The 20,483-nt window shown below is 45.7% G+C and overlaps 2 protein-coding genes across 2 annotated transcripts; one reads left to right on the top strand and one right to left on the bottom strand.

The window, feature by feature from the left end:
* Positions 1–346: 346 nt before the first annotated feature.
* LOC132656927 (uncharacterized) lies at positions 347–5,826 on the bottom strand. The gene is made up of 2 exons (XM_060392880.1): positions 5,296–5,826; positions 347–3,754 (listed from the first exon to the last, which is right to left on the bottom strand). Exons 1-2 carry the CDS (start codon positions 5,824–5,826, stop codon positions 3,656–3,658), a joined length of 630 nt encoding a protein of 209 aa, XP_060248863.1. The 3' UTR covers positions 347–3,655.
* A 131-nt stretch (positions 5,827–5,957) lies between these two features.
* Positions 5,958–19,803, top strand: Henmt1 (HEN methyltransferase 1). The gene is made up of 8 exons (XM_060392879.1): positions 5,958–6,061; positions 6,771–6,926; positions 8,294–8,422; positions 12,062–12,174; positions 12,931–13,065; positions 16,374–16,553; positions 17,321–17,498; positions 18,928–19,803. Exons 2-8 carry the CDS (start codon positions 6,900–6,902, stop codon positions 19,354–19,356), a joined length of 1,191 nt encoding a protein of 396 aa, XP_060248862.1. The 5' UTR covers positions 5,958–6,061; positions 6,771–6,899; the 3' UTR covers positions 19,357–19,803.
* Positions 19,804–20,483: the final 680 nt, after the last annotated feature.

The following is a 20,483-nucleotide window of genomic DNA, read 5'->3' as shown; positions in this document are numbered from 1 at the left end:
AGAGCTTACAAGACCCCAAAGCCTGCCTCCACAGTGGCACACTTCCTCCGACAAGGCCACACTCCTATGGGCCAAGCCTTCACACAATAGATCAATGGTGCCATTCCTATTCAAACCACCACAGTCACTAAACACAGGCTCACACTTAGCACAAGACACACATACACTAGAATTCAAGTGCTATTCTGTACTTTCGCGTGAGGATGATGGGTCCTTCCAGTGGCCATTCCAATACCAAGACAGACAGTCATAATGTTGCCACAGTGCAAAAGAAAAACATCCAACACTGGGAAAATTTTTTAATGAAATTTTAATATCACAGTCATCTTAAGGCCATGTCATAGACATCTCTCTGGAGAATGGTACTGTTCTGTGAATTACTACCTAACAGTAAGAGGTCCAAACAGTTCATAACACTGAAGAGTAGACAACAGATACATTTCAGGTGTGTTTCTTTTCTTTTCTTCTACTTCTTCTTTTTCTTATTTTTTAATGAGAACAAGAAAGGGTGTGGATCTGGATAGGTAGGGAGCATATGGGAAGAACAGGGGAGGTGAAACTGTAATAAAAATATATTACATGGAAAAAAATCTATTTTTAGTTGAGAGAAATAGGTAAGATAGGATTTTCTGTCTGTATTTTCTGGTTTGAAAGAGACGATACCTCAAAGATTGTTGGCTCTTTTTTAAAGTTTATTTTTATTTTATTTTTTGGATTTCAAGACAAGGTTTCTCTGTATAGCCTTGGCTGTCTGGACTCACTTTGTAGATCATGCTGGCCTTGAACTCAAAGATCTGTCTACCTCTGGCTCCTGTGCTGGGATTGAAGGCGTGTGCCACTACCACCTGGCTTGGAGGCTGTTGTCTTATTCCTGGGTAGAATATTATCTAGTTTATATATAACTTAGTAATTAGTCTGCTTGGGATGCTGTAACAGAACCTCACAGAAGAGATGGCTTGAACAATGGAAGTTTGTTTTTGCCTGGGAGCAGGAAGATGAACTTTTACACATTCACATCTGTCAATTATTGGTAGTGTCAGTTATTTTTCAATGCTTTGACCAAAATACCTGACAGGAACAATCTAAGGAGAGAAAGGTGATGTTATGTTCTGTCTCTCTAACCCCCAAAATGACAGTGCCACTGACCTTGTCCTAAATGACATGTGGGCTCAGCCTAGGCTGCTGGTGGATAGATCTGAGCTTACACTCAGCAGTCCTCAGGAACCTGTCTTCCAGGAAGAGCCACTTACCTCTGGCAAATGGGGCTTCTAGCTCCCTATTAGTACATACTATAATACATATCAAAGCCCCATGCCAGCTCTCAAGATGTTCTGGCTTGCACACCTCACTGAACCCTGCAGCTACCTGATCTCTGTAAAACCAGCAAGGCTTTCCCCACTGTTTGCTATTTTCTGTCTCTCAAGAGGCAGCCATGGCAGCTTTGGACTACCCTAAATGCTTCTGCCTCTTCTCCCTCTACCACCCAGCAGATAGCCATGCTGCAGTTTCACTATTACAATAAACTTCTTCCCAACAAACCTGTCATATGACAAAGGCTACATTAAAGAAAAGTCTAACCCTGGAGTGGTGGTGCATGTCTTTAATCCCAGCATGCAGGAGGCCGAGGCAGGCAGATTGTTGTGAGTTCCAGGACAGCCTGGCCTCCAAACTGAGTCCAGGACAGCCAAGAGTACACAGAGAAACCCTGTCCTGAAAAACCAAACAAAAAGGAAAAAAGAAACAACAGCAACAAAAAGGTGTTGGCTGTGGAAAGGCACAGATGCAGCTCACAGCTTGACGTTTGGAGTTTGTTGACTGTTCAATTTGGGATGGGCAGAGTGAACAGAAATAAGGGTGATTTTTAGGCTTGGTGACCCAGTTCAGAGCCTTGCAGGAATTCAAGAGAGAATAAAATAGGCAAATCTGACGAGGGAACTGGTCATGAGGAATTTACATCCATAAAAGGGCCGACTAGAAAAAATTCTAGATCTGTCTGTTGTGAAAAAACATCAGAGATAAAATGCCTCAAAGTAGGGATCTTGGTTTATGATTCCAGAGGTGTCAATCCAAGTTCTGATGGCTGTTAGAGGTTGGTCTAATGCTAATTACTGGCCCTCAAGGTCTGGTTACTGCCTGCCAGATACACTCATCCTTGTTTGTGTAAACCTGTCCAAGACATATCTGATTGGTTAATTAAACAGCCTATACCTGGGCAGGGCAGAATGGGGTAGGCATGGCTACGGTTCCCAGGCTTTTGAGGAGAATCACAGGAAACCGGAAGGAGGAGGACATCAGTGTGGGTTAGCTGGAAAAGAAACTATATGGGGCCAGAAGGAAGGACTCCAATAATGGTGTGAAAAGGACCAGATGAAGAATGAAAGCAAGTATTTATAAGTTTATGGGTGGAAGCCAGGATTAAGGAGATGGCATTGGATGGTGACTGGGTGATGGATGGTGAGGATATTGAGACAGGGTAAGGAAAATATCTGCCTGGCCCAAGGTAAATAAGGCAATTATAAGTCGAACAGGTGTCTGTGTCTTATTATTTGTGATAGCTGGTTAGATAATACCACCCTGATAATCATAAGGCTATAGCAAACATTATATAGCCCACACTTCATTTTAATATTTACCACAACAGATGGCACAGTTACTTTGTGCCTGAGGTAAGGTAGGATGTTACAACAATGGGAAGCACCAGTGAATTCCTTCTCACAGTCGGGACTCCCCTTAGTCCACTCAGGTAATTCAGTTGAACATTCAATGGATCGTTACCCTATACACACCAACATCTAGTTACTTCTCAATAGTGACTCTATCTAGCTGGAGACTAGTCCTTCAATACATGAACCTTTTTGGGGGAGTGTTGTAAGCGGTGATTAGTATTTACTATTGATATTCTTTTAGTAAAGCTGCTGTTAATCCTAACAGCCGTATAACCAAATCACCACACAGACACTGGGTTTATTTAGTTTACCTAGAACACAATGCTGGGCAATAGCTACTCCATCCTAAACCTCCAAGCCCTCATAGTTTCCTAACATTTAGGTTTCCCACATTATCCTTGCTTTTAGTGATATCTTAGGTCCAGTCCATCTCTCCACGTAGTTCCAAGATCTCTCCTCCAGCTCTGTTCTCCTAGCTCTCCTCATCCTTTTTCCTCCCACTCATTTCTTGTTCTCTGGCTCCTCCCTGCTCAACATTGTGTCTAGTTGCTTTATTTTAGTGTCTGTTTACACAAGAGTTGAGACTGGATGCTTAGAATGAGTATCACAATGCAATATCTGGATTGAAATCAGGGGGTGGGGTGGGGGAAGAAATCAGCATTTGAATGAACAAGGGTAAGGTGTATATACTTTAAAACAACATTATACAAACAGGGGAGGAGCGGTTAACCAGGTGGTTAACCAGACCAAATGGAATGTTAGGTGTTCACCTAGGTCAGAGACTTAATTTTCTTTACCAGAAAGAACTAATTTTTCCCTAATGGGCCTTACTGCTGCTGTCTTACTGTGATGAAATAGCCCAAAAAAAGCAATGCTAGGAGGGAAGGGATTATTCTGGCTAAAAGCTCCAGGTTACATTCCCCGGGGGCGGGGGTGTCTGTGGGGAAGGACACAGGAGCAAGAGCTTGAGTCAGCTGGTGAGATGGTGCTCAAGGAGCAGAACGAAAGCCTCGGCTCTCTCCTTTTCGTTCAGTTGAAGACAGGGAAGACCACCGCCCACAGTAGTTGTCGTAGTCAGGGTTCCATTGCTGTGAAGAGACACCATGACCAAGGCAACTCTTATAAAGAAAAACATTTCATTACCGGTTGGCTGACAGTTTCAGAGCTTAGCACCATGGCGGCATGCAGGCAGACATGGTGCTGGAGAAGGAGCTCAGAGTTCTACATCTTGATCCGCAGACAGCAGCAGGAGACTGTGTGCAACACTGGGGGAGGCTTGAGTATGGATGACCTCAAGGTCCGCCCCCACAGTGACACACTTCCTCCAGCAAGGCCCCACCTCCTAACAGTGCCACTCCCTATGGGTGTTTCTCATGAAACATGTGAGTCTATGGAAGCCGGATCTATTTCATTCCAACTACCACAGGGGTCAAGCCTTTTCATCTTAATTGAAGGAATCAGGATAATCCCCCACCACTCTGTGATTTCTAGATTGTGTGTCAAATTGATACCACTAACCAGCACAACTGCCTAGTGGGGAGGCCAGCTTCTTTCAGATTTATTTATTATGTATACAGTGTTCTGCCTTAATGGACACCTGCAGGCCAGAAGAGTACAGTAGATATCATGATAGAGGGTTGTGAGCCACCATGTGGTGGCTGGGAATTGAACTCAGGACCTTTGGAAGAGTAGCCAGTGCTCTTAACCTCTGAGCCAACTCTCCAGGCCGCCAACCCCCACCCCCTTTTATGTACCTAGAAGTGCATTTGTTAGTTACTCTTAAAAGTTCTATTTAAGGCCTGGTATGGTGGTGCATGCCTTCAATCTCTGCACTCAGGAGGCAGAGGCAGGTGAATCTCTGTGAGTTTGGGGCTAGCCAGGGCTCTGTTACACAGAGAAACCCTGTCTTGAAAACCAAAAAAACCCAACCAACCAAATAAAAGTTCTATATAAATTATATCCAGGTGTAAGACACATGTCCCTTTAATAAAGTCTGCAGTCTGTTTGAACTGCATGTGTGTTAGGCAAAACTAGGAAGCTCTCAAACTGTAATATTACACGATCATATCTCTAAAAGCCTGAGTTACACACATTTTTCTCCATAAAAATTCTAGACTCTGAAATACTGAAAACAAGCTGTAATTTATCTCCGTACTACCCCGTGACTCAGCATCATGCTTTTGCATAGCGAGCATATCCAGTGAGCATTTGAATATTTAATATTTCTTTTGTAGCTTTTTTGTTTGTTTTTTTGTTTTTTTTTTAAAGACAGAGGTAAGTATAGCCCAGGCTTTCAATAGTACCTGAAGCTGTTCTTGAATTTCTGATCTTTAACTCCATGCGCTGACACGGCAGACATGCTCTACCATGACCTCCTCATTTACAGCATATTAACAGCCTATTCACCAGTAAACACAGGCTTCGGAACCAATTAATGAATATTTGAGACACTGCCCAGGCTGGCCTCCAACAATGTGGTTGAGGATTACTTTGAATTCCTGATTGTGACTCCATCTCCTCCTCGCTCTGCTGGGATTATTATGGGAATGTGCCGTCCTGCCTAGCTCAGGTTTTGGTTTTTTAAAACGGGTTTTTGCCCCCCGACCCCCACCTCGGGTGCTTCCATCACCTTCTCTGGTTGTCTACGGCCAGCGTGGAGTTGACGGAAAGGAGGGCACAGCACTCCAAGTTTTCTGGGACCAGGCGGTCCTTCTAGCTGTACGCGGTTATGAAAAGGAAGCCGAAAGGATGTGTTTGAGAGCTTGGGCGGGCGGGGGACCAACTTTACCCGGCCTGCGTCCAAGCAGGGCCTCGTGCCGTGAGCTGGGGGCTGGCAGGCTCGCGCGCTCGGCGCCCGTCCCGCCGCCTGCCATTGGCCGGGCCGACACCCGCGTCTCTTCCGCGCACGAGGAGGCTCGCAGCGGGGGCTCCGCGGACCTAACAGCCGCCGAGCCCGCAGCGTGGCCGCCCGTCCGGGCCGCAGCCAACAGTCGCGGCAGGGGCAGGCCGCCCGCAGCGCGAGGGCCTGGGATGCGGAGGCGCTGAGGGCCGTGGTCGCCAGGGTTCGGAAGATCCGGAGAAAAATGTCTTCGGGGCATGCGCCACAGCGGCCGTTAAGTGACCCAAAACCGACGCCGTGGAGTCGGCAGCCCGCAGGCATGGGACCGGAGCATGGCCGGGCTTCGCACGCCCAGCGGGGACCCTGAGGGCGCAGAGCGCAGGCGCGACGCGCAGGGCCCAGCCGGCGGCCAGGTGCGGCCGGCCAGGTGCGGAGGACAGGGGTGGAGCAAGCGCGGCTGCGCGGGCGTGCGGGGCGGGGCCGCAGCTACACGGGACGGGGCGGTGCTTTGTCTGACCAGCCTGCTCTCCGGGGCGGATCCGCTTCTAACTCCTGGGTAAGTGATGCTGGGGCTGGGTGCGGGCTGGAGATGGAACCCTGACGCTCCCCCCCCTTCACTCCCCCCCACCCTCTCCCAGCCGAGGTTCATCCTACGAAGCAAGGGTCTCGCTGTAAAGCTGGTGGTTGACATCTTGCCTGCTTCGGATTAAGTTGTAGTCGTTAGGAACATGCGTAATAGAACACCAACACTGAAGTCCGTGGGTGAATTGGATCGGTGCTTGCAGCGTCGCTGGCTTACTGAGCCCCCACCGCCCACCCCACCCCACCTCACCCCACCCCACCCCAAGTTTCATTTGACGTTGTTTGAGGAGTTACTGAAAGCAGTATGGATGGAGTTGGGAATCCGAGGATGGCCTTGAACTACTGACCACCTTCCGTGTGCTGAGTTATTGCCTTGTGCCACCGGGTCTGGTTTTATGCGGTGTTGGGCATCGAATATGCTTCATGCTTGCTTTGTTAAGCATTCTCCCAACTGAAAAGCATCGGTAACCTGAGGTCGAGGACCTTAGCAATAGCTTCCATCACACTGAACAGTCATGGTTAAACAAGTTATTACTGCGTTTTGCTAAGCCGGATGCTTTTAGAACCCACCATCAAGATCTCTGTGCTTACTGGATGAATGAATTGTGTGGGCAAGTGGTAACGGGTGAGAAGGAGAAGGCGGAACGCCTGCCCCTTTTCATCTGGGCCATCGTTTCTTCCAGGTTTCTCGTGTGAAAAGGGGATTAATTGGCATTTTACAGCAGAGTTGCTGCTGATTCCCTTGATACAGAGCCCGGAGGAGAGATCTTCGTTATTATTATTTTTTTGTCACAGTGGAAGTTGGAAACAAAATGGAAGTGGCAGAGAAGAACATACCGGTAAATGCCACTCTTTTCACCTACCTGCTTGGGTCTCGGAAGGGTGTACTGTGGAGAAATGACAAGTCCAAATCGTCTCCCCGGGGTGTTGAATTAAATAAAACTGACTTCAGTTGAAATATCCCCATCTGATGTGTATAAAGTAAAAACACAGATGTTATTAAAAAAATATCCCTACACGCGCATACGGGCCACCTGGAGGTGGTATCCTTCTTTCCTTTACCTGGAGGGTTTTAAATGCAGAGCTTTCTCTGTGGTCTGCTGAGGCCCAAGACTTTGCATTTCTCGGGGTTTCCAAGAAGGTGCTGTCCTGGTTTGGGGACCACACCTGGAGACCTAGGCTGAATCTCCCCACTGTATATAGCATTTGGGCACTTGAAATGTGGTTCATGCAACTGTGGAAGGAACTGAACCTTACTGTGATCAACTTCAGCGCTAGCAAGTGTGAAGCCCAGGGTTCAATCCCCAGCACAGCTAGACAAGACAGAGGGCAGGCAGGGGGCCTGGTTGCATGTGTGGGCCTCCCTCAAGGAAGACAAGTGGTCTGTTGCTAGGGTACATCCCAGCCTCGCTTGCCATTTGCTTTTGTTGGATAGCGTTGCCCTAGGTCCAGGTCTGTCTTGGTTTACTCTCTGCAGCACTGGTACGGGATAGTAGTGACAGCTGTTTCAGCTATAGCGTCACTTTTCTTTTACTCTTGGATCTGCTGAAAAAATGAAGGGGGAGGGGGAGGAGCTAGTCTGCCTTAGGCCTGTTGCAATAAGAATATTGCGATAGGGCTTACCTCTGGGTAAGTGAAGCAAGGGCAAGCGAAGATGGAGGTGTCTGCACAGACAGAGCTGTGCGCAAGCAGCAGGCTGTGGGAAGATGGGGAAGTGCATAGAAAACCAAGCGGAAACCTCTGTTTAGAATCTAAACTTCAGATGGTGAGGGTGGTCAGGTATCAAGGGTGGGGGAGTCACTTTAAACTGAGATGCACAATTCTTGCTAAAACTGGCCTGTGCAGTAGTCCAAAGACTGGGGTTCAGACTCAAGGATCAAAGTGTGCTGGGGAAGAGGCCTTAGAGGCGTCTGAGGGAAGACTGGGAGGGGGAGAGCATCTGTTGTCAGCCCAGCATTTCCTAGCCTCCAGTCTGTCTGGACCACAGTCTTCCGAAGCTCACACGGTCAAGAGGCCCCTGAAGTTTAAAAGCCTGCTTACGGCATACTGAAAAGGGAGGAGCTGTGCACTGCACTGCCCCAAGACCCGGGGTTTGAGCTGTTTGCCCAGCTTGATTGGGGAGACGAGATGTTTTTGTTTGCCTCTATAAAGTCTATAAAAGTCACGCACGACTGAGAACTTTTTGTTGTTGTTTAAAATCTTGCAGTGCAATAGTGTGGTTGGTGGTAATTTTGAAGAAGTTTGTCCAGAGAAGGTAATTAGGTTTAAGCCGCCATTATACAAACAACGGTACCAGTTCGTTAGAGATTTAGTGGATCGCCATGAACCTAAGAAGGTAACTATCCTTTTCTAACTGTTAAGATTGCCCTATTAAGGTGGTTTGTCATATATACCAGTGAGAGAGACTCCCCCTCCCACCCCCGTGTTCTGGATTACACACGGGGGCTTTGGCATGCCTGAGAAGGACTTGAAGGGTTCAGGATGCTGGATATAATTGTAGTACATTGAATACAAGAGAAAACTGTTAAAGGAAAAGAGAGGTGTGGTTGTATGTTGCATAGTCTGGCTTCTGACTCATAGACTTAGGTGATCCTCCTGCCTCAACTTTTCCAAGCAGAGCACAGATGTGCTCAGCAGGAGAAACTTGAGAGTGATTATTCCAATAGGGAGAAGACTGGCGCCAGCAGCATTTTGAACAGTGAGGACAGCTTAATTGTGGTGAGAGAAGTTGGTTTTTGGAGACAGGGTCTTACAGTAGCTCAAGCTGGCCTTCGACTCCACTCTCCTGCCTCTTCCCCTGAGTGTGGGATTACAGTGTTTGGACACTGCCCCTGCCGACTCCCCCCACCCCCAGCTGTTTTTGGATGTAAGGTCTGCTTATGTTGTTATGGCTGGGCTCAAATTCTTGGGCTCAAGCAATTTATTTTCCTTTTCTTTTTTTGTTTTTGAGACAGTTTCTCTGTGTAGTCTTGGCTGTTCTAGAATTCTGTAGACCAGGCTGGCCTCAAACTGAGAGATCTGCCTGTCTCTGCATCCCAGTGCTGGGATTAAAGGTGTGTGCCACCACACCTGGCCTCAAGTGATTTATTGCTTTCCAGTTTAGCTGCCTTTTTTTTTTTTTTTTTTTTTTTTTTCCTGATGGTAGTAGTGGAGGGCTACAGGCATTTCCCAGCCTGGCTGGAAAGGACTGTTACTGTTGAGGAAAAACTATTTCATTAATCTGGGGAGGCAAAGTTCAGTGGCATAGGGGAAGGAGAGAAGCTGGAGGAAAGTGTAGTTATGGGGAGTTTTGGGAACAAATAGCGATTTTCAACATTGAAGCTAGGAATGGAAACACAGAGTCTTACCGGAGTCTCAGTGGAGGACGGTCATTCTTGGCAGTCACCGCTTTGCTGGAACATGAAGTGTGGGTGAATCTCGTTAGCCCTGTACAGGGAGCTCAGAGATCAGGTGGAAATCACCTTGCTGGCAGGTGAGATTTCTCAGCCAGGATAGGCAGCTGCTGCTGTTCTGAGCTGAGGTCAGTCCCCAGGATCCACCTGGTGGAGGTGGAGAGAACTGACTCCCACAAGTCCTCTGACCTGCATTCGTGCATGGTGTGTGGTAAGCAATAAAAATGCAACACACCTCTAATGTAGTGCGATATGTTTCTGTTGGGAGAGACAGTGGAGGCATCCCAGCTGTGCTTTAGAGCAGGGAAGGAGGGGAACTCCAAAGACGCTAGACATAGTCAGGTATAAGGCTTCAGTTGAAAAGGTTGTATTATATTACATTACTCACGTAATCTCGCTGCCATGCTATGTTATCAATAGCTAAAAGAATAATAAAGACTACCACGAAAAAAAAATGCAACAATGTAAGAGAGTTCTCCAACATTGAGAGGCTTTTTTTTTTTTTTTTTTTTTTTTTTTTTGTTCTTTTGTTTTGTTTGGTTTTGGTTTTGGTTGTATTTCCTTCAAAATTTACTTGAAGCCTGGCATGGTAATGCACACCTTTAATTCCAGCACTTGGGTGGTAGAGGCAGGCAGATCTCTGTGAGTCTGAGGACACAGAGAAACTCTCCAAAAAAACCAAACCAAAGCAAAACAACAACAACAACAACAACAACAAAACCCAACCAATCAAACAAACAAGAAAACCCCAAAACAGAACCAAATCCTGTGTGTGTGTGTATGTGTGGTCAGTGTCAGTGTGTTGCCAGAGGACATCAGATCCTCTTGAACTGAAGTTATGGGCAGTGTGAGCTACCTGATGTGGGTGCTGGGAACCGAACCTGGGTCCTCTGAAAGAGCAGCCAGCATTCTTAACTGCTGAATCATTTCTCTAGACCCCTTTGATAAAATTTAAATGGGAGGAAAGTCTTGATTTTTGCAGTTGGTTTTAATGCCGTAGATTCTACATTTCCGGAACGTTCTGTCAGAATATCAGGCAGTGTTACTGTATTGTGATCTAGGTACTGTGGTCCTTTTCATGTGGTAAGTGGGGTAAGTGCGCCCCAGGTGTCCTCTAAGGTCCGAGGCTGAGGCTGGAGTGTTGCTTAAGCTCTGGTGTTTGAAGCCAGCCTGAGATACATAGTGGAACTCGAACTCAAAAGCAAAAACTGACCAAACAAAGAAAACAGCAGCAAGTCAGGTGATAATGGGCTGTCCATCAACTTTGGAGCAAAGTCTATTTTCATAGATTAAAGTTCCTGATTTTCATGCTGACACGCTTGCTGTGGCTTACAGTCCTGTGAGGTGAGGGAGGGGCTCTTTGTCTGCTCAGGGTTGAGCGCTGGGCTAAGTGGCCATCTCTCATGAACTTTCTTGAGTTGCACTCCAGCAATTCTGCAGATGTTCGCCCGTCTGCCTCAGTTGCCTTTCAAGCAAATCTGTTCACCTGAAGAGTCTGAAGTGACTTATTTCTGGCAGCTCAAGAGTTAATATGGAATTTCGTATGGCTTGGTGTGATTTTTTTTTTCCTGAACAACTTGAGAAATTGGGACTGGGGATGCAGCTCAGTTTGTGAAATGCCTAGCATGCACACAGCCCTGTGTTCAAATGACAGCAGCTTGTAAATTGGGCACAGCACTGTAAGCCATAATCCCAGAGCTCTTAGATCAGGAGGCAGGAGCAAGAGGATCAGAAGTTCAAGGTCATCTTTGGCTACACATCAAGTTTTTGAGGTTAGCCTAGGCCACATGAACATAAAAAGGGGATTAAGAAATTAAATTACTCTGTGAGAAAGGGATGGGAAGCAGTTTTTAACAAGCTTTGTTTCTGAAGCCTGATGCTAAAACTCCAACCTGTGCCGGGCTTGGTACATACGCTCAGGCAGAGGCAGGAAGATTGCTGTGAGTTTGAGGCCAGCCTGGACCACATAGTGAGTTCAAGGCCAGCAAGGAGTACATGTTGAGACCCTATCTAAACCAAACCAAACCAAAAGTAGCAAACTACCTAAATAAGTAAGTAAATAAATAAATACAAGACTCTTGCTTTGTAGCTGAGAATAACTTTGAACTCCCCATTGTCCTGCCTCTACTTTCCCAGTGGTAGGATTACAGGCCTGTGCCATCACCCTTGGTTTATTTGGTTCTGGGAATGGGACCTAGGGTTTCAGGCATGCACTATCTCAATTCAGTTATGACTCCAGCCCAACCTGTGATTCTGAGTGGGAAAGCTAGTCTCCCTCTCCCCCACTTCTCTCCCGCTCTTAAGGCAGGGTCTCGAATCCAAGCGGGCTTCGTATATGCATATATACACACAGATGTCAATATATATGTATACATCTATCTATATATAGATGTATATATATACGTATATATGTATATATAGATGTATATATACGTGTATAGATACATATATATGTATATCTCTATATATGTATACATATGTATTGATATGACTGAGCCATCTCCCCAGGCACCCTCTGGTTTAAAAACTCACACTTTTCTCACTCTGAGTGTCTTGCAAACGACACTGTGTCTCATCTATAGGTTGCAGACCTGGGATGTGGCGATACCAAGCTCCTGAAGCTGCTAAAAATCTACCCATGCATCCAGCTGCTTGTTGGGGTAGATATCAATGAGGAAAAATTACATTCAAATGGGTAATGCTTCTAGTCCTATGCTTTGGATATGGGTTGTCTCCCAAAGGTGCTTGTGTGGGAAGCCTGGTCCCCAGAGCAGTAGAAGGATGTCGAGACGTGAGGTATAATCATAGGTCATGGGGTCTCTTCCATTATAAATGCATTTTCTCTCTCTTTTGAGGTAAAATACTATGACATAGCATAGGCTGACCTCATTTTAAACTTGCCACCATGCCTGGCCCTCACTTGTTGGTTAGGTCTCATTTTGTGTCAGTTCTGAGGGAGGGGTGTAAAGCATGCCCCTTAACACCACATTCCCCTTTCTGCTTCTCTAAGACGTATGGATTTCTAGATTGTTTTGAGACCTGCTCTTCTAAAGAACAAAGAGCTGAAGTATAGCCAATCCACAGAGAGGCGAAGTATGGAAATGAGAACAACGTCTATTAAAATTGCACTCGTAGTGGCCTGACTTCCGGTGTGGAAGGAAGCTGCCCCATGGCCTAGTGTTTAGTGCAAGGAGAGGAAGGCAGGCCGAGCCAGACCCTGTCCCTGTGGGTGAAAGGTGATAGTCTGGTTCTATAGCTGTGAGACTCCCTTCTCCTTTTATTTTTGTGGTGGTGGGAATCACAGTTGTAAATCTACACACACCAAAGTAGGACTTCAGGGCCTCTCCTCGTCTAGCGAGGTCAGCCCTCTGCCACGAGCCGCATCTCTAACCCCAGGATTTCCAAGGGGCTTGTTTCTTAATGTTTCTGACTCATGGTGGCTCTTTTGCAGGCATCACTTGTCTCCCTATTTGGGGGAGTTTGTAAAACCCCGAGATCTAGATTTGACTGTCACCTTGTATCATGGCTCTGTCGTGGAGAGAGACTCCCGCTTGCTTGGATTCGATTTGATAACATGCATTGAATTGTAAGTCTGAAAGTTGTATAAACTGTTTATTTTGAAAAATATAAAGGAGTTAGCCTCAGAAATCAACGTGATTATTTGTAAAAAGAAAATGCTCATCAGTTGGGTGTATCTGTTTACTTTTAGCTTTACTTGGGAATTCCAAATATGAAGATAATTCCAAAAATAGACGTTCATCACACAGCCAGCTGTTAGTGCCCCCTTATTTTGTTACACGTGCACTGTTCCTCCACACAGTAGGTTTTTTTGTTTTGTTTTAATAATTAAGGGAAGGCTGTATACATAGGACTTTGCTCCAGTTTAAAAACTTCATTTGTGGAGTTGGAAGGATGTCTGAGGGGTGAAGACTTGTCCTTCCTGCACCCACGTGATAAATAACATCCATCCATAACTCCATTCCATGGGCTCCAACTCCCTCTTTGACTTCTGAGGGCATATGGTTTTCAGGCAAAACACTCAACCTATAAAAATAAAAAAGAAATTTGTATTTCTTTTTTATACAGCATTTATTTTTGTAAACTTTAAGTTTACATTTATGTGTGTTTGTGTTTGCCTGAATGTATGTCTCTGTACTGTGTGTGTGTATGTGTGTGTGTGTGTGTGTGCAGTCCCTGAAAGGAGGGATTGGATCTCCTGGGACTGGAATCACAGACAGTTGACAGCCATCATGTAGGTGCTAGGAATTGAACTCTGGTCCTCTGGAGAACAGCCATTGAGCCATCTCTTTCTCCAGCACTTGAGCACTTGTATTTCTTTTTTCTTTTCTTTTCTTTTCTTTTCTTTTCTTTTCTTTTCTTTTCTTTTCTTTTCTTTTCTTTTCTTTTCTTTTCTTTTCTTTTCCTTTTCCTTTTCCTTTTCCTTTTCCTTTTCCTTTTCCTTTTCCTTTTCCCTTCCTTCCTTCCTTCCTTCCTTCCTTCCTTCCTTCCTTCCTTTCTCTCTCTCTCTTTCTTTTTGAAGTCTAACTTAGTCCAGGATAGTCTCAGACTTGATGTATATTATCTTGAGCTTCTCATTCTTTCTCTACTTCCCGAGTATTGGGATTATAGGTATGTGCCACCACGCTCAGTTTTATGTGGTGCTAAGGATCAAAACCAGGGCTTTGTGTAGCAGCTTTATTCATAAGAGCCAGAATCTGGAAACAACCCAGATATCCCTCAGTTGAGGAATGGATGCAGAAATTGTGATATATTTATACAATGGAATATTACTCAGCAATTAAAAACAAGGAAATCATGAAATTTGCAGGCAAATGGTGGTGACTAGAAAAGATCATCCTGAGTGAGGTATCCCAGAAGCAGAAAGACACACATGGTATATACTCACATATAAGTGGATATTAGACATATAGGATAAACATACTAAAATCTGTACACCTAAAGAAGCTAAGCATGAAGGAGGACCGTGGGGAAGATGCTCAATCTTCATTCAGAAAAGCAAATGGGGTAGACATTGGAAGGGGGGAAAACAGGGAGCAGGACAGGAGCCTACCACAGAGGGCCTCTGAAAGACTCTACCCAGCAGGGTTTCAAAGCAGATGCTGAGACTCATAGCCAAACTTTGGGCAGAGTGCAGGGAATCTTATGAAAGAAGGGGGAGATAGAAAGACCTGAAAGGGACAGGAGCTCCACAAAGAGAGCAACAGAACCAAAAAATCTGGGCACAGGGGTCTTTTCTGAGACTGATACTCCAACCAAGGACCATTCATGGAGAAAACTTAGACCCACTGCACAGAGGTAACTTGTGGCAGCTCAGTGTCCAAGTGGGTGCCCTAGTAAGGGGAACAGGGGCTGTCTCTGACATGAACTCAGTGTCTGGCTCTTTGATCACCTCCCCCTGAGGGGGGAATAGCCTGGCCAGGCCACAGAGGAAAACAGTACAGCCAGACTGTTTTCTGATGAGACTTGATAGGCTAGGGTCATATGGAAGGGGAGGAGGACATCCCCTATCAGTGGATTAGGGGAGGGGCATGGGAGGAGAAGAGGGAAGGAGGGTGGGGTTGAGAGGGGATGAGGGAGGGGCCTACAGCTGGGATACAAAGTGAATAAATTGTAATAAATAAAGTAAATTAAAAAAATCTAGTTAGCATTTAAAACAATTATTATTATTATTATTATTTTGTACTTTTTGAGACAGGGTCTCTCTGTGCAACAGCCAAGGCTGTTCTGGAGCTCACAGAGGTCCCTCTGCCTTTGCCTCCCTAGTGCTGGGATTACAGGCATTCACCACCACATCTGGCCTGGGAGTTTAGTAGTACTGTCCTTTGTTTGTCTGTTAATCATCCGGAACAGGTTTGCCCAGTCTTTCTGCTTTCTGGAACATCCCTTAATGTGGATTTGGTTTAGTAGTTCAATCTGAGATTTAGAGGATTCTTTTTTCGGGTGGGGGCTATTGAATCAAGTGCTTCGTTTGTGCTAAGCTAATGCTACAGCAGTGAACACTGCTTACCATCCCAGGGAATATGTTGTCTGCTCACATGCGCACATGAATGCGTGGGAAGTGGAGACCAGAGTTCAGTGCCCTGTGTCTTCCTTAGTCACTCCTGAGATGGCACTTCTCTCTGTAATCCTGGCTGTCCTGGAACTCACTCTGTAAACCAGGCTGGCCTCACAGAGATCTGCCTGCCTCTGCCCCCTGGGTGCTGGGAAAAAAGGGGTGCGCCACCGTATCCGACCACCTTGTGATTTTGAGGTGTGCACCTGGACCTTGCTGAGTGGCTGGCCAGCAAGCCCTCCATCTTCCTTTCTTTGCCTCCCAGCATTGGGGTTATACATGTTGTGTCCCCATGCTAGATCTTTTTCCTGTGAGTGCAGGGGGTCTGAACTTAGCTCCTTATTCTTTCACAACAAGTATGTCCACAAGTATGTGTGAGTTGAGGTGCCCCTGGAGGCTAGGAGAGGGCATCAGATACCCTGGATGTGGAGTTACAGATGGGGACTGGATCCTCTGTGAGAGTAGCATGAGGTTGTGCTTGCTGAGCTGTCTCCGCAGCTGCCTGGGAATTCATCTTTGAACAGAGCACAGAGAAGTAATGTTTTGTGCTTGGGGCATCAAATCAAGGAATGTACAAGCTCAGATACCCTGAAAAAAGGAATGTTGATCTGAGCTATAGAAAATGCAGCAGAGGGTCTTAGTTGGCAGGTTGTCCTGGGCAAAGCTAGGAGTGCGAAGCAATTGTTCATGGGTTATGGGCCGTCGCATTACCAAAGGAGGAAGAACTCAGCAGCCAGGTAGGATTGTTTTTTGCTAAGTCAACTAGAGAAATGCATCCACGTGAAGCCACACTAACTCTCTGTTTCTTATTAACATCGTAGAATAGAACATTTGGATTCAGATGATCTGGCCAGATTTCCTGAAGTGGTTTTTGGATACCTATCACCAGCCATGATTGTCATCAGCACACCAAATGCTGAATTCAACCCCCTGTTTCCCACAGTGACCCTGAGGGATGCAGATCATAAGTTTGAGTGGAGCAGAATGGAGTTTCAGACCTGGTAAGTTTGGAAGGTCTTATTTCCCTCTTTGGTAGGAATCTTGTTATAGGAAGTAAGCTTGGCTATGCTTGTCTTACCTAAACTGTTTCTTACTTCATTCCAGCAAGGTCTCCATGTATGACTTACAATGTAATAGGATCACAAGGAAAGCAGAACATTTGGGCAGCAGGAGAAAAGAGTGTGTGCCTCCTGGATGCTCTTTAAGAGGCACCTGTAGTGTTGGCATAGGATGAGGACCAAAATTGGGAAGGTCTGGGCTGTGAGGTGAGCTCACGCCCATGCTTGGGGGTGGCATCTTGGTTTCTGCACAGTATTTGGTGTAATTCCAAATGTACATAGTTTAGGCTGGAGCCTTTGAGCTCTCCTCATCCACCCCTACCGTCTGCCTGTCCTGTAGCCTCCCTTCCCTTTCCCTGTAGTGACTTGGAAATTGAAGATGTGTCACTGCCTTTGTTCCCCACAGACACCAGGCATCCTGGTGATACATTTGTATGTCTGCATAGGAACGTTTCACTTTAGAGTTTTCTGAGGTAGTATTTCCTTACATAGCCCAGGCTAGCGTTAAACTCCTGACCCTTCTGCTTCACTAGCCCAAGTGGCAGGACAGCATGCACTGCCATGCTTGGCTTAGAAATGTTTCGATTCATCATATTTCCGTGTTTCCTAACACTGCCAATAAGAAGTCACTTAAGAATTGTTTGCTTGCTAAGCTGTTTAGCCATACTGTATGTTCAGAGAAGTAATTGCTCCTTGTTGTTTGATTTCAGGGCTTCACAAGTGGCAAACTGCTACAATTACTGTGTGGAGTTTACTGGGGTAGGGGCACCGCCAGCTGGATCTGAGCATGTTGGATATTGTACCCAGATAGGGGTCTTTAGGAAAAACAGTGGGATGCTAGCTGAACCCTGTGTTTCACAGCAGCACGACCAGCATGTTTATAAGGCTGTGAGTATTCCTCGTGAGGAAGCTGTCAGGGCTAGGAAGGCTATGCGCTAGCATGGTGGAGGATGAGGATGGGGACTGATACTGTGACTACTACCACCCCTCCTTCTTCCTTCCCTCTTCCTCCTTCATCCCTATCCCTCTTCCTTCTTTCTCCTTCCTTCCACTCCCTCCCCCCTGCTTCTTTTTTTTCTTTGTTACTGGTTTCCAAAGTAGAAAGGAGGAGTATGCATGACCCTTTTTTGTAATTTTTTTCTCTCTTCTCTTTCTGTCTTTCTTTCTTGACTCTGTAGCTCTGGCTGGCCTGGAACTTGCTATATAAACTGGGTGGGCCTTGAACACACAGAGATCTACCTACCTCTACCTCCCAGGTGCTGGGATTAAAGGCGTATACCACCACACCCAGCTAACTGACCTAATTTTGAGGCTTATCATAGAAAGATCCATCAGGCTCTATGAGAACTGGCAGGTTCAGCTTATGGCACCCTTTCAGACTGCCTGGCCCCTTGGTATTATGCTTCAGAGAACATTTTGCTGGAGGTCTTCTCAGGGTGTGTCAAAGCAGGACATATGCTGCCTCCTTTGTAATCTCCTAGGGTCCTCAGCAGTAAAGAGAAGGCCAGTAACAGTTCTTCAGCCTGTGATTAGATGTGATTAGAGTAAGGAAGTGAGTGTGAGAAAACACACACATACATTCACAAACAAAATACACAAACACGACACAACATACATACATAGACAATATATACGACATACAAACACAACACACACACACAAACACATATAACACACACACACCCACACACACCTCATCTTTCAAAAGAATACATTCTTTCCTTGATGGAATCATTTTCAGTTATTTTGAATTTTTCTTTGGCCTGTGTTTTACTTTGTTGGACCTGGAGTGGCCCTGATGTCTTGGGTCAGTAGCTCTCCTGCTTGAGCCTTTCAGGAAGCTGGGGTCACAGGCATGTACCACTGGTATAGATTGAACCATTCCTTTCTTTTTACACTGGTGTCCATGTATTATTAAGTAGAAGCACTGGGCTATGGGTTCAATCTGGCTCTCAGCCATCTGTTAACTCCAGGCGCACCGGATCCAGAGCCCTCTTCTGGCCTCAGTGGGTATCAGACACACATGTACTGCACAGACATACATGCAAGCAAGACATTCATACACAGAAAACCATAACATAAGTTAAACCAAAAGGAATACTGGGTTGGTGCCTTTTGTAGAAACCTGCCTGGGATTTAATAGGCATTAGAATCGGAAGGACAGTTAGGTGAGGTCCGCATGCTTGACTCCCAGGAAAAGGAAGGCTTTTACCATGAGATGCTTATACGTATGCAGGATGTACACATAATTCTTATGCAGCTGAGTTACTGATGGTTTAAAAAGCTTTGTATTCTGCTTGGTTTTTCTTCCGTTCAGGTTTATACAACCTCCTACCCGAGTTTACAGCAGGAAAAGGTGCTCAAGTTTGTACTGGTTGGGGAACTCCTGATACAAGTGGAACGCTTGAGGCTGAGACACCAGCGAATGCTGAGGGAACAGGAGAAGGAGCTGGACCCTAAGGCAGGGGGCTCGGACTTGTCCCCAGCCCCCCACCTACTGTTGGGAGCAGTCTTCACGGAGGCTGAAAAGGCCAGGATAGAAAATTCTCCCAAACCCTTCTGTGAAGGAGAGAAGTTTTGCATACCCCTGCAGAGACTGCTTGCTTATCCTAAACTGCACCGCCTCTGCGCTGACGAAGAGAGGATGCGGTCCCTCATCGCTGACTCGGTGTGCCTAAGCAGTGACGGCTCTGCAGTCATGGTTGACCTGCACAATTCCTGGGATTATCGGTTTGAAGATAATTAAGCTGCGCCAGTTTCCCGAAGCTCAGAATCCTGCTGATAGTTTGGCTTCATTTAGAATGCAAACTTTTTTTTTTTTTTTTTTTTTTGTAGTGGTACTGGGAATGGAACCCAGAGCCTTTTACATGGTAAGCAAGCACTCTGCCACTCAGCTGCATCCTCAGCCCTAGGATTTAAACTTTGTACAGTCATAATTCAAGTAATATTTTGAATTTTAACACAAATTGGGTCCTGAACTCATTGACAGATCTGCCTGACATAACAGACTGCTCTTTGCCTGAGAAAGGGCTTAACTAAAAGTAGTTGCTTTCCTTTAAAATTGAATTTTTAAAAAAATTTGGTGTTTACAAGAATGAAGAAATTGGATGTGGTAGTGTGTTAATTTTGTCCTCACCCATATCTTGGTGTTAGAGCCATATGTTGAACGTGACATTAAAACGTTTAAATGTAATCAAAGCCACTTGAGAACCTTTCCCGGGGCTGGGCATAGAGGCCCATATCTGTAATCCTAGTGCCCAGATAGAGGGTCATGGCTTTGAGGGCAGCTTGGGCTACATGGTAAGACCCTACCTCAAAACCCAAAACCAATTCCTCTGCCCAATTTTTCTCAGGGGTGATATAGCTTTAAAAATTTGATATAAAAGATATAAATTATCTTTTATAATAGATAATTTATATCTATTTATATCTATAAAAAGATAATTTATATTTTTTATATAAAAATCTACCGATTATACTCTGCATACAGCACTGTATGAAAAAGGAACACTTGTTTTTGACAGGTATGGAAATCATCCTGGTCCTTTTTTTTTTTTTTTTTTATTGTGGTGCTGGAGGTTGAACCCCAGGGCTTTGCACATTCTAGGCAAGTATTTTACCATTGAGCTGCACCCTCACCCACGTATGAACACCCTCCCAGGGCTTCCTGGCTGGAGTTGGGGTGGTAGTAGCTGCACGAAAGAGAAATGTCTTTGTTTAATGAAAAAGGGGTTTCAAGGAGATATTCTTGTGTGAGACATGGGAGTCTAGAGGTCAGTCAAACAGGCATGGCTGCTCTGCAGTGTCAGAGACCCTGGTGTCCATGCTAATGACTGTGAAGAGATGGAGGGTTAATCTGGGGCTCCCACATGC

The sequence above is a fragment of the Meriones unguiculatus genome, chromosome 10 (genome assembly GCF_030254825.1).
Source record: "Meriones unguiculatus strain TT.TT164.6M chromosome 10, Bangor_MerUng_6.1, whole genome shotgun sequence".
NCBI classification, from domain to species: domain Eukaryota; kingdom Metazoa; phylum Chordata; class Mammalia; order Rodentia; family Muridae; genus Meriones; species Meriones unguiculatus.
This window is presented reverse-complemented; position numbering and strand designations above follow the sequence as displayed.

Excerpts from the sequence above, each read along its gene's own strand:
- LOC132656927 (XM_060392880.1), bottom strand. The coding sequence starts at position 5,826 with ATGCCTGCGGGCTGCCGACTCCACGGCGTCGGTTTTGGGTCACTTAAC. Across the intron at positions 3,755-5,295 it reads GCCGTAGACAACCAGAGAAG|CAATGGAACCCTGACTACGA; the intron begins GTGATGGAAGCA and ends GTCTCTTCACAG.
- Henmt1 (XM_060392879.1), top strand. The coding sequence starts at position 6,900 with ATGGAAGTGGCAGAGAAGAACATACCG. Across the intron at positions 6,927-8,293 it reads TGGCAGAGAAGAACATACCG|TGCAATAGTGTGGTTGGTGG; the intron begins GTAAATGCCACT and ends AAAATCTTGCAG. Across the intron at positions 17,499-18,927 it reads ACCAGCATGTTTATAAGGCT|GTTTATACAACCTCCTACCC; the intron begins GTGAGTATTCCT and ends TCTTCCGTTCAG.